This window comes from Corythoichthys intestinalis, chromosome 9, assembly GCF_030265065.1.
Source record: "Corythoichthys intestinalis isolate RoL2023-P3 chromosome 9, ASM3026506v1, whole genome shotgun sequence".
Taxonomy (NCBI): Eukaryota; Metazoa; Chordata; class Actinopteri; order Syngnathiformes; family Syngnathidae; genus Corythoichthys; species Corythoichthys intestinalis.
In genome coordinates, this window is record NC_080403.1 from 17,337,837 (window position 1) to 17,354,415 (window position 16,579).

Below are 16,579 nucleotides of genomic sequence, written 5' to 3' on the forward strand. Positions count from 1 at the left end.
CAGAGAATCAATTCCAGTGTTAATTATTCTGAAGAACCGTTCATATTACGTGTGACATATACATTTAAAAAATAAAAAACAATAATCATTGTCATTTTTTGGTAGAGTTGCAGTTTAGGCCACCAAGGGATGCCCCGCAAACACGCGATGAAGGCAATGGGCGTGGCCAGGCTGCATCTCTCTCTCTCACGCGCATGTTTTCGGATGTTGGTGCGCGCGCACGCTCCCTGGTTCGCCGTGGTCGCGACGACTGTAGCCTGACGTGAACGTGCACGAATAAGACGATCAATTCAATTTGAGGCTCCTCAAGACCAGGTGGCAACCATGAGCAAAGTCCACGGCGGGATGAAATGCGTGAAATATCTGCTGTTCGTCTTCAACTTCATCTTTTGGGTGAGTCCATTTGCACCAGCGTGGGGAAGAGGGGGGCGGAGGCGAGATATTGATTGAAATGACATCATTTTTATTGTTTGTTTCAAGTTGTCCACTGGGATTTAGATGCATATTGCAATATGCGCTTTTTATGGCAGATGGGAATGGGCACCATTAATGGTAGATTTCATAAAACCAGCAAGCAGTGCATTATGTTGTTGTTTACAGTACACAATATGCATGTTGGTGCTGCAGAGAAATAGCTCAACCCACCTCCACAAAAAAAGCATCAGTTGTAGGACTCATTTGAATGCAAGTAGAGAAAAAAAAAATTTGACTAATTTTGATTTCAAATAGTTTTACCTAAGGATTATTTTAATCTGCTGTCTTTATTTTTTTGTGATTAAAAAAAAATAGTGGATTCGTTAGCTTGATGTTTGTTTTCTGTATGTTTGTTGGTTGGTTGGTTGGTTGTTTTTTTAAATGACGATTAAATCTATTCCGAGGGCTTTAATTTATTGTTTTGGAGTAATTTTGAAAAAAAAAAAAAGTATACAAAGTATGATTACAATCATACAACTGGTTACTAATACTGGTTAGTTGTTTTTGTCCTTGTTTTTACGGAAAATGTGCTTTATTGCAATAGTGGGTGAATTCAAATCAATATCAAATCTAGTAATGTTATGCTATATATGATGACTTGGAGTGAAAAATTACCTTTGCTTATACAGTCCCTTGCAAAAGTATTCGGCCCCCTTGAACCTTGCAACCTTTCGCCACATTTCAGGCTTTAAACATAAAGATATAAAATTTTAATTTTTTGTCAAGAATCAACAACAAGTGGGACATAATCGTGAAGAGGAACAAAATTTATTGGATAATTTAAACTTTTTTAACAAATAAAAAACTGAAAAGTGGGGCGTGTAATATTATTCGGCCCCCTTGTGTTAATACTTTGTAGCGCCACCTTTTGCTCCAATTACAGCTGCAAGTCGCTTGGGGTATGTTTCTATCAGTTTTGCACATTGAGAGACTGACATTCTTGCCCATTCTTCCTTGCAAAACAGGTCGAGCTCAGTGAGGTTGGATGGAGAGTGTTTGTGAACAGCAGTCTTCAGCTCTTTCCACAGATTCTCAATTGGATTCAGGTCTGGACTTTGACTTGGCCATTCTAACACCTGGATACGTTTATTTTTGAACCATTCCATTGTAGATTTGGCTTTATGTTTTGGATCATTGTCCTGTTGGAAGATAAATCTCCGTCCCAGTCTCAGGTCTTGTGCAGATACCAACAGGTTTTCTTCCAGAATGTTCCTGTATTTGGCTGCATCCATCTTCCCGTCAATTTTAACCATCTTCCCTGTCCCTGCTGAAGAAAAGCAGGCCCAAACCATGATGCTGCCACTACCATGTTTGACAGTAGGGATGGTGTGTTCAGGGTGATGAGTTGTGTTGCTTTTACGCCAAACATATCGTTTTGCATTGTGGCCAAAAAGTTCAATTTTGGTTTCATCTGACCAGAGCACCTTCTTCCACATGTTTGGTGTGTCTCCCAGGTGGCTTGTGGCAAACTTTAAACGAGACTTTTTATGGATATCTTTGAGAAATGGCTTTCTTCTTGCCACTCTTCCATAAAGGCCAGATTTGTGCAGTGTACGACTGATTGTTGTCCTATGGACAGACTCTCCCACCTCAGCTGTAGATCTCTGCAGTTCATCCAGAGTGATCATGGGCCTCTTGGCTGCATCTCTGATCAGTTTTCTCCTTGTTTGAGAAGAAAGTTTGGAAGGACGGCCAGGTCTTGGTAGATTTGCAGTGGTCTGATGCTCCTTCCAATTCAATATGATGGCTTGCACAGTGCTCCTTGAGATGTTTAAAGCTTGGGAAATCTTTTTGTATCCAAATCCGGCTTTAAACTTCTCCACAACAGTATCTCGGACCTGTCTGGTGTGTTCCTTGGTTTTCATAATGCTCTCTGCACTTTAAACAGAACCCTGAGACTATCACAGAGCAGGTGCAGTTATACGGAGACTTGATTACACACAGGTGGATTCTATTTATAATCATCGGTCATTTAGGACAACATTGGATCATTCAGAGATCCTCACTGAACTTCTGGAGTGAGTTTGCTGCACTGAAAGTAAAGGGGCCGAATAATATTGCACGCCCCACTTTTCAGATTTGTATTTGTTAAAAAAGTTTAAATTATCCAATAAATGTTGTTCCACTTCACGATTGTGCCCCACTTGTTGTTGATTCTTCACAAAAAAATTAAATTTCATATCTTTATGTTTGAAGCCTGAAATGTGGCGAAAGGTTGCAAGATTCAAGGGGGCCGAATACTTTTGCAAGGCACTGTATGTCAATATCACAGTCTCCAAATTACTTTAGTCATTTCTACGATAAATTTGTCATATTTACATTCTTTGTGATATTCCAACATATGCTGACAAACCGATAAACTGGAGTTAGCCCACTCCAGTTTTCACTGACCTGAAATGAAAATTGACTTGCAGTGAAAGTGTCATATTTACATTTTTTGTGATATTACAACATGTCTGACATTGCTTGATAACTTTGTTACAGGAAACAGCGCTAATCTGTTTATCGGCTTGTTTGTTTTGGTCTGTCTTGCTTCTTCAAGTGTGGTCAGATAAGACCACCTGCAGTAGACGCCTCACTGCCAGCAACCATCTTAAATTGGAATTTCACAAGACATAATCTCCCAGGGGTTTATCAAAGTTTGATCTTTTTCTCTTTAAAAAAAAAAAAAAAACGAAAAAACATACATTTTGGGGGGGTTCTTGAGATGCTAAAACATATTAACCCTTTGGTGCACACATTGTGACTCCTTTTTTTGTTTGTTTATCTTTAAAGGGCACTCATTTAACTCATTGCCTGCCATTGACTGCGCTAGTCGTCCATTTTGGGCAAATGTTCATTTACCTCTCGCAGCCAAAATGGATTGGAAGTCTAGCACCTTCAATGGCACTGAAAGATGAGCATGAATCTTTGTTGTACATACTGTATGTCCAATACTGTGTCAATGTTTACACTTGGTAATTAAGGGGATTTATTATATGGGTTTTGCACTTTACCAATTTAGCTGTATGAGCTGTATGGATGCTCCAAACAAAGTTTGGTTGTACTTTTTGTAACAATGAAAATAAATATTCTGAATCTGAAATCATGGCCAGTCCTCACAGTTTAAATGAAATGGACATCTATCGCCGTCAATGGCATAAAATTTAAGTTGAGTGAAATAGTTGAAAAAACAACTATACTTTCTAGTATTGCACCAATAGCATTTTTTTCCCCTCCCAATATCGATTCTGTCACCTGGCTTTTTTGCATTGGCCAATGCCTTTTGTATACCAATATCACGTTTTTAAAAATATATTTTTTAGATATATAATTTTTTTTAATGCATTTTTCTTTGTTTTCTTCTTCATTTTCGGTGGTGTTTGTCATTGGCGGCCATCTTGGGGAGGACAACCAGTGTTTAAAAACAAAATCTCAATGTGTACATAATGTGCAGCATCAGTGAATTATTTCTTCATACACGCCATAGCTGCATTTTAGTGCCGTATTGGCACTGATACTAGTATTAGTATTTGCACAACACTTCATTATAAAGTGTTACTTGGGACCATCATCAGAGTGTATTTCTGTTTTTGTTCATTTTAATCTCCTTCATTTAGCTTTCATTAACATTGTATTAATTTATAAATGTATTTATAATTATATAAAAATAATGCAAAAAAATACAATACTGAGTAATATTTTTTCTAAATATGTATATATATATTTGTTTGCTTTGCTTTTTTTTTCTTCTTTTTTTTGGTACGTGGTCTCATTGTCATTTTACAAGTAAATCCTGTTTATATCATGTAAGAAAATGTAATAAATATACAGTACAGTTGGGGGAAAAAAATGTTTTAATGACCAAAAATAGGCACTTGCCCTACAAAGGGTTACAGGTCTTAAGTGTCAACTTTTGAATAGCTGTCCAATGTACTGACCATTGTCTTTGAAAGGGTTGAAAGCCTCAACTCAAGGCATATTTCTATATATGATTATGCACACAACTCTTGTGCCAGTCAACCCTCAATAGCGTCAGTGAAAAACTGGACATAGTTATAGTCCAATTGAGACACTCATGGGTGGCATCCATGGCAGAGCACTTGTGCGTCATAAAAGGAGACAGCAGCTCTTTGTTGCGACGAGCCCGTGGGACCGACAGCTCTTGTGGCGCTGCCAAAAGAGGCGGAACGTGCACTAGCGGTGGGTTTTAGGGGGGTACGAGGAGCCGACGGGGCGGGTTACGTCACCCCTGAAAATACCCAAGAGTGAGGCTGGCACGGCCTGTGGCCCATTTGCACCATGGGAAAAAGAGAAGACAGTGCTGTCTTGAGATGTGCTTTCAGTTTTGTAACTCCAATCCTTTTTCCCTAATGAAATGAATGGAAATGATAATCCACTAGGCAAGGTTCTTAACATTGGTAGGAACGATATAACAGCATAACCTGCTTGTACTGTAAACTTTTTGCTGGTTCAGGGGATACAATGTTCGATTCAAACCTTTCTTTTCAAAAACTACTAAAGAAACATTTTGAAGTGCAAGTCCCTTCATCAAAAAAAAAAAAAAAAAAAAAAAGAACAAAAACAGGGAGCTAACCAAGAATGGGTCCACTTCTGGGGGACACTGAAGCACCCCTAGACTCAAACTAAAGTATTGTAATATAAAATAGATTTGGGAAAAAGATAGCGAAAAAAAAAATCTGAGATATCCAAGGAGCGATCCACATCTGATGCATACAAGACTACCCCAAGACTCGAACCAAAGTACTCTCATGAAATTCTGATGTGTGATTTCATTTCACAGATTTTTTAAAAATGTCAGTTCATGTTCATGTCAGTGTCCCCCTAAAGTGGATCTATTCTTGGATAACTCCTCATATATTAAATAAGGGGACTTGAACGCTGAAGCCACCGCGTTGCATTACAGTAATTCCCATAATGCAAACAATGATCCAAATGAGGGACAGCTAGCTTGACTTCGTTTGTCCTTGTGGAGGCTGGCCTGACCACAGTAGTTTTGCAGGTTTGCAAGTTCACACAGTTTAATGTTATGCCAACTCTGATGCAAGTTGGACTTTCAGTAGAAAAATCAGTGGTGTTTCACGTTTCAAATTGCATGCATGGTATGAAACATATAATAATTACCTTGAATCCTTGAACAAATCACTCCTGAGACAATTCTTCCTGTTTGTATGCGGTACAGCTTTCGTACTTTGTCAACATAGATCCGGCATTGGAACGCTGCATGTGTCGCTGCGACCAACCGCAAATAACTGAAGCGGATTTTGGGATGGCCCCCTACTTGAAGGCCTGGCGCATTGAAGGTCGAATCTGACCCGTCAATATCATTATGAAGTCTATAGTGCCTATAACTTAAGACCTTTAACTCGTTATTGGCCAAAGGACTATTTTTGGTCATTTATTATTATTATTATTATTATTAATCATTATTGTGTTTTTATATTTTATTATAATTATAAATGTACAAATTAATGCAATGTGAATAAAAACTATTTTAATGATATTAAAAATGAATTACAATAGAAATACACACTGGTTACAGCCCCAAGTAGCACTGTAAAAATTTTTTCATCGTATTTTACTCATTTCATGCCACTAACGGGGCTACACTTCCAATCCATTTTGACTGAGTGAACAAACGTTCTTTCTCCTTCTCTCAGTCAAAATGGATTGGTTCGTTCATTCGCCCCCTCACAATCAAAATGGATTGGACGTCCAGCGCCGTCAATGGCAGCCAATGAGTTAAATGAGCGCCCTGGGAAAAAAAAAAGAAAGAAAAAAAAAAAGAAATCATAACTCGTGCATGAAAGGGTTAACTTTTGACGGACTAAACATCATTTTTCCAATTTTTTATTTTTGTTTTAATTCATTTGGCATTGTGCTGCTCCTTCTGGTTTGTGCATCTTGGCCACTTGGTGGCAATTTAACAGACAAATGTGAACGGTTAAATCTAAATTAGAATTAAATCTTTTGGTGCATTTTTTGCGCTATTAAAGTTGTGGCTTTAACCTTGACAGATCTCAATGTGCTGCTCCACATTGTTATGTTCAAAAATCGCATTTTTCCTGTCCACTCTGTACAGATATTGTTCAAAATTGAGTAATTTATTCTGTGTTTATGTCCTTTCAGTTATCCGGCTTGCTAGTTCTGGCCGTCGGACTTTGGCTCCGATTTGACCCAGAAACAGTAGAACTGCTGACCGGCAATGATGCCCCTGACACCTTTTTCATTGGTACGTAACCATCAAAAACACTTAATAACCAATGAAGGAATCCGACCTTTTAGCCAGACTGCTGGAATCGCGCCAGCTGACCTACCGGACCCGTGCTGGCGCAGCTTCAACGACCCGGGCTGGCAGGACACCAACATCCTGGCCAAAAGGCCAAACTCCGCGCGTTCCCCTTAGTCTTAACCCCTTGTACTGACTCCATTTTGAAAGGTTTAAAGATGGCTCACCGAAAACAAGTTGACAATTTATTCAGGTTGACAGCAATAAAACAGCAAGGTGAAACAGAAAAAGACTCAGGCGGGGAGGCAAGGTCACCCTATCACACGTCAACAAAAGGTTCCCGAGAAAAATGACAACGCTTAAACATTCAGTCTTTTGAAGGCTCTCGTGGGGTGGGCCGTGGGCAGGGAAGAAGGGTGTGTTTGGGAGTACAGTGGTACCTCTACATATGAAGTTAATTCTTTCCAGTACTTTGTTTGTAAGTCGAAATGGTCATATGTCGAGCAGGATTTTCCCATAAGAATACATTAAAATTCCATTAATTTGTTCCACAGCCCGAAAACCTACACTAAATTCTCAATAAATACTGATGGATAAATACTGACTGATAAAGAGCAAAACAAATACAGTGGGGTAAATAAGTATTTAGTCAACCACTAATTGTGCAAGATATCCCACTTGAAAATATTAGAGAGGCCTGTAATTGTCAACATGGGTAAACCTCAACCATGAGAGACAGAATGTGAAAAAAAAAACAGAAAATCACATTGTTTGATTTTTAAAGAATTTATTTGCAAATCATAGTGGAAAATAAGTATTTGGTCAATGCCAAAAGTTCATCTCAATACTTTCTTATGTACCCTTTGTTGGCAATAACGGAGGCCAAACATTTTCTGTAACTCTTCACAAGCTTTTCACACACTGTTGCTGGTATTTTGGCCCATTCCTCCATGCACATCTCCTCTAGAGCAGTGATGTTTTGGGGTTGTCGTTGGGCAACACGGACTTTCAACTCCCTCCGCAGATTTTCTATGGGGTTGAGACCTGGAGACTGGATAGGCCACTCCAGGACCTTGAAATGCTTCTTACGAAGCCACTCCTTTGTTGCCCTGGCTGTGTTTTGGGGATCATTATCATGCTGAAAGACCCAGCCATGTCTCATCTTCAATGCCCTTGCTGATGGAAGGAGATTTTCATTCAAAATCTCTCTATACATGGCCCCATTCATTCTTTCCTTTACACAGATCAGTCGTCCTGGTCCCTTTGCAGAAAAACAGGCCAAAAGGATGATGTTTCCACCCCCATGCTTCACAGTGGGTATGGTGCAATTCAGTATTCTTTTTCCTCCAAACACTAGAACCTGTGTTTCTACAAAAAAGTTCTATTTTGGTTTCATCTGACCATAACACATTCTCCCAGTCCTCTTCTGGATCATCCAAATGCTCTTTAGCGAACCGCAGACGGGCCTGGACGTGTACTTTCTTAAGCAGGGGGACACGTCTGGTGGTGCAGGATTTGAGTCCCTGGCGGCGCATTGTTTTACTGATAGTAGCCTTTGTTACTGTGGTCCCAGCTCTCTGTAGGTCATTCACTAGGTCCCCCCGTGTGGTTCTGGGATTTTTGCTCCCCGTTCTTGTTATCATTTTGACGCCACGGGGTGAGGAGGGAGTTGAAAGTCCGTGTTGCCCAACGACAGCCCCAAAACATCACTGCTCTAGAGGAGATCTGCATGGAGGAATGGGCCAAAATACCAGCAAAAGTGTGTGAAAAGCTTGTGAAGAGTTACAGAAAACGTTTGGCTTCTGTTATTGCCAACAAAGGGTACATAACAAAGTATTGAAATGAACTTTTGGTATAGACCAAATACTCATTTTCCATCATGATTTGCAAATAAATTCTTTAAAAATCAAACAATGTGATTTTCAGGTTTTTTTTCTTCTACATTGTCTCTCATGGTTGAGGTTTACCCATGCTGACAATTACAGGCCTCTCTAATATTTTCAAGTGGGAGAACTTGCACAATTAGTGGTTCACTAAATACTTATTTGCACCACTGTACATTATGATTAAAAATTGGAATAATGATACAAATCGCCATAATAATAGCAACAATAATAATACCAGTAGTAATGTAACAAACAGAGTTCTAATGTGCGGAATGTGTTTGCGTAGTGTACCTGAACGCATCGCGTGGTTGACTTGATAGAGAGCCTTTTTAGTTTCACTTTCACCTTGTTTACTTGGTGCGGGGGACACTCGGCACAAGTTGATGGAATAAATGATTAGAAAACTGACGAAGCTGGCGATGTTACCTCAATAATAATTGCCATAACTTATAATAACTATGACTGGGAGCGCAGGAGGACCGTCTTAGCTGTATTGTTGAGTGAGCCATATCACGGATGCGTATCTCACGCTCATATTTTTCTATCACATCTATCTTCATGTCAATGGTAATGGTAAGCGTCACCTTTTTTCGTTTTTTTTCAACACCTGGACTAACATTGTTGGAACCCATGTTGATTTCTATCACAAGAAAATCTGCCATGCGTCCATCTTGCGGGAAAACAAAAAAACTGTGGTGCTGTCATACATCGTCAAGTTTAGAGCATGTCGTTGGATGTAGAAACAAATGTCTAGTCAAATTTTACGTCGGATGTCGAAAAGATCGTGTGTCAAAGCGATCGTATGTAGAGGCACCACTGTATTGTCTGTTTGTAGATTAGACAGGAGGATTCGGGAGTTACTGTTGTCAAGGCAACGAAGGTTGTGGATTTTGCCACCTCAGCGTCAACGGGGCTCTTGGAGTTTTGACAGTTGTGTTATCAGTTGGATATCGGGCATTATCCGGTGTTCCCTGTGTTGGGACAGGGGGTCCCACCATTTGTTCTGGACTGTTCGGGAGAACTGATTGCGAGTTGGTGGTGCAGACGTGGGCTTGTCAGGGTCAATCTTGCTCAGTTAGTTGCATGAGGCACACGTTGGGCTACTGTGATAAGGCATTGTTTATATCTTATGCCCTATATTCTGCTTGTTTTCCTTAAACTATGGTATATTTTACATTGGGTGTGTTAGAGTAATACAAACAGTCAAACAGTAAATACGAGAAACGATACTATTCCCCGAATGATTATATTAAGTGTGTTAGAGTAATGCAGAAAGTTAGACAGTGCCCACGAGAAAAGGTACCTTCTCCCTCACCAATTAAAATATTCTGAAAGGATAACCTAAAATGCATCAAATCCAATTTTCGGATAATGATTATGAATATTCTATTTAGCAAGCGCATGCTGCGTCTGTACTTCTTAGTCAGCGCTTTTGTTTAGGAAAAACAACAGCTTGCAACACTCCCGGGTGGCTTCATTAAATGTGTGCTGCCTTAACTCACTAGAAGGAGGGTCCAATGATGAGGCCCTCAGTGTATCCCCCAGCCCTCGAAGGAGCACACCACTAGACGAGGTGACGACATCCCTGCAGAAAAGCAGCTAAACCAAGATGGCAGGGTGGTTTGAACAAAAGAGTAGGATGACGATGTGGTACAGTGCTGCTTTCTTTGGTTACTGTGGTCAAACGCTGAACTGCAGTCACATAGCATCTCAACTTCAAACTTTTGTGCTATTTTGCTTGTACTGTATTTTATTTATTTATTTATTTATTTTAATTTTAGGAATATTCCAATACTGATGATGTAAATAAATAATGATTAAAAAAAAAAAAACATCTTTGTGAAATTTGATTTGCGTAATACAAGATGCAGTCCACACTGACAACTTAGCATAAATCCCCATTTGAAAATGCACAAGTGCTATTTGTACTATCAACCCAGATGTTTTAGGCCTTCTTTAGGTTTGTTTTCATCCTATTAATTAATGCCATTTGCCTGTGTTTGTCTTCCTAGCCGTGTATATTCTCCTGGGTGCCGGCAGTTTAATGATGCTGGTCGGCTTCTTTGGTTGTTTCGGGGCAGTTCGGGAATCTCAGTGCCTTCTTGCATCAGTAAGTTCAATCAAAGGTTTATTGACTTATCCTTCAAGTGATCAGCACATTATTAAATGGTAAAGTTGCTTTTAAAATATTTTAGTTCTTTGCCTGCCTGTTGATCATCTTCGCTGCTGAGATTGCAGCTGGCGTGTTTGGATTCATCAACAAAGAGCAGGTATAAAAACATAGTGAAGTTGTTCAAAAGTCTATCAAGATAAATATGTATACATCTTCAAAGATTGTCGAGGAGGTGCAAAAATTCTACAGCAGCTCCATCGGTGACGCATCCAATCCCAACGCAACTGCTATTGCACTCATTTACCACAGGACTGTGAGTCAAATTTTCCTAATTTCCTCATTTGTTTTTAAAAGATACTGAAATGAATAAAACATTTGAATGTGCAGCTCGACTGCTGTGGGGGCTCGACGTCTGCGACTACATCGGACCTGTGTGATGACGCCCCAGAGGGAACCAAGGTAAAGAAGAGTGATACGTTATAGCGTCCAACAGATGGCGCTCTTAGACAAAAAATATGTTCAGTGGTGTTAATCCAAATACGTACTATATACTATGAGCTAGTAATAATCAAATATGTCAACCCATTGAGGTCTGGTTTTGGAGTTATACTCAAAATGAAAGTGGAAAAACACACTACAGGCTGATGCAACTTTCATGTAAACAAGTCAAAATGAGGCACAGTAGTGTGTGTGGCCTCCAAGTCCCTGGATGACCTCCCTACAACGCCTGGGCATGCTCCTAATGAGACGACAGAGGGCGTCCTAGGGAATCTCCTCCCAGATCTGGACCAGTGCATCACTGAGCTCCTGGACAGTCTGAGGAGCAACCTGGCTTTGCCAGATGGACCTAAACACAATGTCCCAGATGTGTTCTATTGGATTTAGGTCATGCGAATGTGGGGCCCAATCAATGTTATCAATTCCTTCTTCCTTAAGGAACTGTTGCATACTGCAGCCACATGAAGTTGGGCATTGTTGTGGACCAGGAGGAACCCAGGTCCCACTGTAGAAGTGTTGGTTATGACAATGAGTCCAAGAATTTCATCCCGATACCTAATAGCAGTCAGGGTGCCATCATCTAACCTGTAGAGGTCTGTGTGTCCTTCCAGGGATATGCCTCCTCTGAATATCACTGACCCACCACAACACTGGTCATGCTGAATGATGTTGCAGGCAGCACAACATTTTCCATGTGATCTCCGGACCCTTTCACATCTGTTGCATGTGCTCAGTTTGAACCTGCTTTCATTGGTGAAGACCACAGAGCTAGTGGCATAATTGCAAATTCTGGTGGTCCATGGCAAATGCAATCAAGCTCACCATTTACCATCTACGGTGATTGGCAGCGAGCACAGGGGTCACTGCAGGATGTCAAGCCCTCAGGCTATCCTCATTGAGCCCGTTTCTGATTATTTGGTCAGAAACATTCACACCGGTGGCCTGCTGGAGGTCATTGTGTAGGGCTCTGGCAGTGTTCACCCTGTTCCTCTTTGAACAAAGGAGTGGATACCGATCCTGCTGAGGGTTTAGGGATCTTTTACGGCCCTGTCCAGCTCTCCTGGAATCTCCTAGAGGATGGCAGGTTGCTCCTCAGACTGTCCAGGAGCTCAGGGATGTGCTGGTCCAGATCTGGGAGGAGATCCCTCAGCAGAACTTTCGCCACTTCATCAGGAGCATGCCCAGGCGTTGCAGCAAGGTCATACAAGCACACGGAGGCCAAACACACTACTGAGCCTCATTTTGACTTGTTTATTACATTAAAGTTGGATCAGCCTGTAATGTGTTTTTCCACTTTCATTTTGAGTATAAATCCAAATCCGAACCTCCATGGGTTGATACATTTGATTTTCGTGGATAATTTTTATCTGGCTGTTGTGAGCACGTTCGACTATGAAAAGAACCAAGTATTTAATAAAAAAAATTCATTAATTCAGATCTACAACGTTATGTTAGTGTTCCCTTTTTTTTTTTAGCAGTATATTTACAGTACATGACTGAGGTGCTGCTGGGACATGGCAGATCTTAATCAAGTTTTCAAAAGCAGCAGTATGTGTTTTTTTTGACTGTCAACACTTCGCTGTGAAACAGACTGGGACCTGTCTCTCTAAGGCTAGGTTCATACCGCAGGTCTTAATGCAAAAATCCGATTTTTTTGTCATGTTTTTTTGGCGTGCCTGTTCAGACTGCCTTTGTCCATTGAGCCAGTTCAAGTATTACGCATGCGCACTAATTCGCAGTCCAGCACGCGCTGAGCAAGAAGACCCGCATGCGCAGAAGCATCAAAACAAATGACTACACATGCTGGCTGTCATCTGTCATTCCAGGGTTTTGATTTCCAAAAAGAGGACACAAATAACGGACATAAATAATCCCTGTTTAGTCTTATATTCAAAGTTCATATTGAAGGAATTCGGCCTCCCAGCCAAGCCGCCAGAACCGCAACAGCCGAACCAGTAGGCGTACCGCTGGCGCAGCCCCTGCGAGTTGCCGGGAAGGCCAAACTTCGCGCATCCACACCAGTGTTAACCCTATGTACTGACTCCATTTTGAACGGTTTAAAGAGAGCTCACCGAGGACAAGTTGACAATTTATTCAGATCGACAGGGATCAAAACGTCAAACAGAAACACTCAAAGCAAGGTCACCCTATCGTCTGTCAATAAAAGTTCCCGAGAAAAATGACATGCTTAGTTTAACATTCAGTCTTTTGAAAGCTTTCGCGGGACGGGCTGTGGGGTATGAAGAAGGGTATGAAGAAGGAAAAAGAAGGGTGTGTTTGGGATTATTGTCTTTTTGTGGATTGGACAGGAGGATTCGGGAGTTACTGCTGTCCGGGCAACGAGGATGTGGATTCTGCCACCTCAGCCTCAAAGGGGGAGGAGGTCTTGGAGTCTTGTCAGTTGTGTTATCAGTTGGATATCGGGCATTCTCCGATGCTACTTGTTTTAGGACAGAATACAAACAGTCCAACAGTAAATATGAGAAACGATACCATTACCTGATTGATTATATTGTGTTAGAGTAATGCAAACAGTTAGACGGTGCCTACGAGAAACGGTACCATCTCCTTCAATATGGATCGATAGCATGCACGCACCGTCCGTGCATGACACACACACACACATACGGACAGTTTGCTCCAATTCTCGGCCATGTAAGCAATCTTGAAATATTGCTCATATAGAGCAGAGAGAAAACCGACCATTCTCAGGCTTATCCTCACCCAGTTTTTTTATGACTGTTGTCAAGCCCAACCCTTCCCCAAAAGCCATGTTCAATGCAAGCTAGGCACTAATAACGCACAGCTGCACCGCTACCAAACACGCCCTGTCTCTCTCGCTCTTTAATGATGTAATTGCTGCATGAATTCTGATTTGGGAGACTTGACAGTTCAGACCGCCGTGACATTCTGGAAAAATGTGGCCCAGATCGGATTTAAACCACATACGAAAGTGACCCAGATCGGATTTGTAATGGTCCACTTCTGTGCGACTTGTCCCGTTCAGACCATCAAGTTAATGCCTCACTTAAGTCGAAAAAAAAATCTGATTCGTGCATTAAGACCTGCAGTATGAAACTATCCTTAGTAGCTTCTTGCTTATGTTTTTGGTTCTATAGTTTCAAGCAGAGTTCACTACATTTCTCACAGTTTAATTAACACTAACAGTAGAAAACACTTACTGGAGGACACTTCTCTCTAAGCAGCTTCCTACTTAAGTTTTGCAGGTTCAGAAGTTCACACAGGTATGCTAACTCTGACGCAGGTCGGACTTTCAGTTGCAAAATTAATGGTGTGTTCCCACCCTCCACAACAGTGACGTCTTTTTACATTACTTACAATGGCTGCTGGTGGCCGGAAAAAAAACCCAAAAAAAACAAATGCATGTTGTCGACATGAATCTGTCGGGGGCTGTGTGAGTGTGCATGTGCCTGGTCTGGGATCAAGTCATCAGTTAATCAAACTTGTGTTTGAGGGGAAAAAAATGGACCGGCAGTCCGGCACATTCAACAAGCGAAAAGGGGTAAATGTAAGTCTGAACATAATGAAAACAATTCATTAAATAACGGTAGGGTCAATTCTATCCTTACAACATGGGCTACTGTATGGGAAGATCATCTAAATGGCCTATATAACTGAACTCAATATACAATTCAAATAAGGTTACTTAAACGTTGGTGGGGACAATTTGAGCATCGGGGTGTTTGTACTCATCGCACCCGGGCCTGTTCACATTTGTTCTTTAAGTTATGAATAACTGGCACAAAGAGTGCAAATGTCGCATGCACAAAAAATGTGCTTAAGTAACTTCTCCCATCGGTTAATAATAGCAATTAGTTAACTTTCTTTTTGCACTCTGTGGGGACGTAGTAGTTTGTCCATGTTAGGGGTTGGCGAGCAGGACGGGATCCCAGAGCAGACAAACTGGTTGTGGTGAGTAATATTTTATTAGTGAGCACAAGAGAGAACGGGTCTAGATCGCTCTGCTTGGGGTAGCTGGGCTGGGCGTGAGACGTGGAAGCTCAGTAGGAGGCAGGCGTGGAATCCGACAAGGAGCGTGCATAAAACAGGACTTGGCGCGAGAGCAAATTAGTCATGAGCCGGTGATCAGAGATATCATGAAGGAAAGCGAAATACAATTGACATAGTATCCAGATGAGTTGGCGGCACCCAATGGCTTTTTAAGATGGCTGATTGTTAATGCCCGCACTTGTTGCCACTCCACCCATTTTGTAATCAGAAAAACATGCACACCTGCCGAAGGAGGGTCAGGTCTCAGGAGGGAGGGGCAGAGGCCTTAACAGTCCATCATTAGCTTCCCCAAAAACACGGATATCAATAAACATTGGTGCCGTCAATGGCACTGAAAGATGAACATTCACAGCCAGTCCTTCCAGTTTAAATGAATTAGACGTCTGTCATGGTGAGTGGCAGGCCATAAGATGATATTTGAGATATTATCATAATAAAGAGAAAATTTATGTAGCCTATTACTCAAAGCAGACAATGACGGCACTGTCATTCACAGGACTGTCTGAGTGCCATCACGGATTTCTTTAATGAAAGACTTCACATTATCGGCTACATCGGGATTGGCATCGGCGGAGTCATGGTGTGTTGTCACGATTTTGTATCAGTGATGCATTACTAGCAATAATATTTAACATGTCTTGTGTGATTTCAGATTCTAGGGATGATCTTCAGCATGGTGTTATGTTGCGCCATCAGGAACAGCAGAGAGGTCATATAGCAGAAGAAATGCGAGTTGGACTGTTACCTCCTCCATGCATAACACACATGCTCTGCTTGTGGCACGATTGTGTGACATTCCTGCTGTAAATACGGACGCCTCTGATGTCCTACATACTGTGTGCCTCTTTGTGTTGGAGGACTAGCCTGCCTTTTCTGTAGAATTTACTTCATTTAGAATGTACGTAATTTATGTGCCTACTGGACAAGCCTTGTGGAGTCAATGTGGGCCAGCACGTTTTAAGGCAGTGTTTTTCCAACTACTGTGCCGCGGTGTAGTGTCTGGTGTCCTGTTGAAAATCATCCAGTCATTATTAGGTGAAAGTGGATGATTTTCCACAGCACAGCACACCACACATTACGCTGCGGCACAGTGGTTGAAACAGTTTTTAGGAACTGGTTCAAATCTTGAGCTTGCATGTTTTTTTTTGCCTTTTTTTCTACTACTGAGCTTCCTACCGGATTAAAAACCATGCTTGTTATTTTACCCTTAAGTGAGTCACTGCCAGTCTATAATGCATTGAGTATAGGTTGTGGTAGTACAATAATTAAAAACACCCATAATGGCCAGACATCAAATCTATTTTGGCAGGCATGATCAGGAACAGTCTTAAGGTGTACCTGGGATCA

At 41.2% G+C, this 16,579-nt stretch overlaps 1 protein-coding gene across 2 annotated transcripts; it reads left to right on the forward strand.

Annotated features, from left to right (window-relative positions):
• The first annotated feature begins 205 nt into the window (after positions 1-205).
• Positions 206-16,551, forward strand: tspan2a (tetraspanin 2a). Of its 2 annotated transcripts, XM_057846780.1 has the most exons (8): positions 206-393; positions 6,604-6,706; positions 10,602-10,699; positions 10,785-10,859; positions 10,923-11,015; positions 11,090-11,161; positions 15,729-15,812; positions 15,885-16,551. In XM_057846780.1, exons 1-8 carry the CDS (start codon positions 325-327, stop codon positions 15,948-15,950), a joined length of 660 nt encoding a protein of 219 aa, XP_057702763.1. In that variant the 5' UTR covers positions 206-324; the 3' UTR covers positions 15,951-16,551. The 2 variants fall into 2 exon arrangements, with proteins under 2 accessions (XP_057702763.1, XP_057702764.1); XM_057846781.1 differs by lacking the exon at positions 15,729-15,812.
• Positions 16,552-16,579: the final 28 nt, after the last annotated feature.

Excerpts from the sequence above, each read along its gene's own strand:
- tspan2a (XM_057846780.1), top strand. The coding sequence starts at position 325 with ATGAGCAAAGTCCACGGCGGGATGAAATGCGTGAAATATCTGCTGTTC. Across the intron at positions 11,162-15,728 it reads ACGCCCCAGAGGGAACCAAG|GACTGTCTGAGTGCCATCAC; the intron begins GTAAAGAAGAGT and ends TGTCATTCACAG. Across the intron at positions 15,813-15,884 it reads TTGGCATCGGCGGAGTCATG|ATTCTAGGGATGATCTTCAG; the intron begins GTGTGTTGTCAC and ends GTGTGATTTCAG.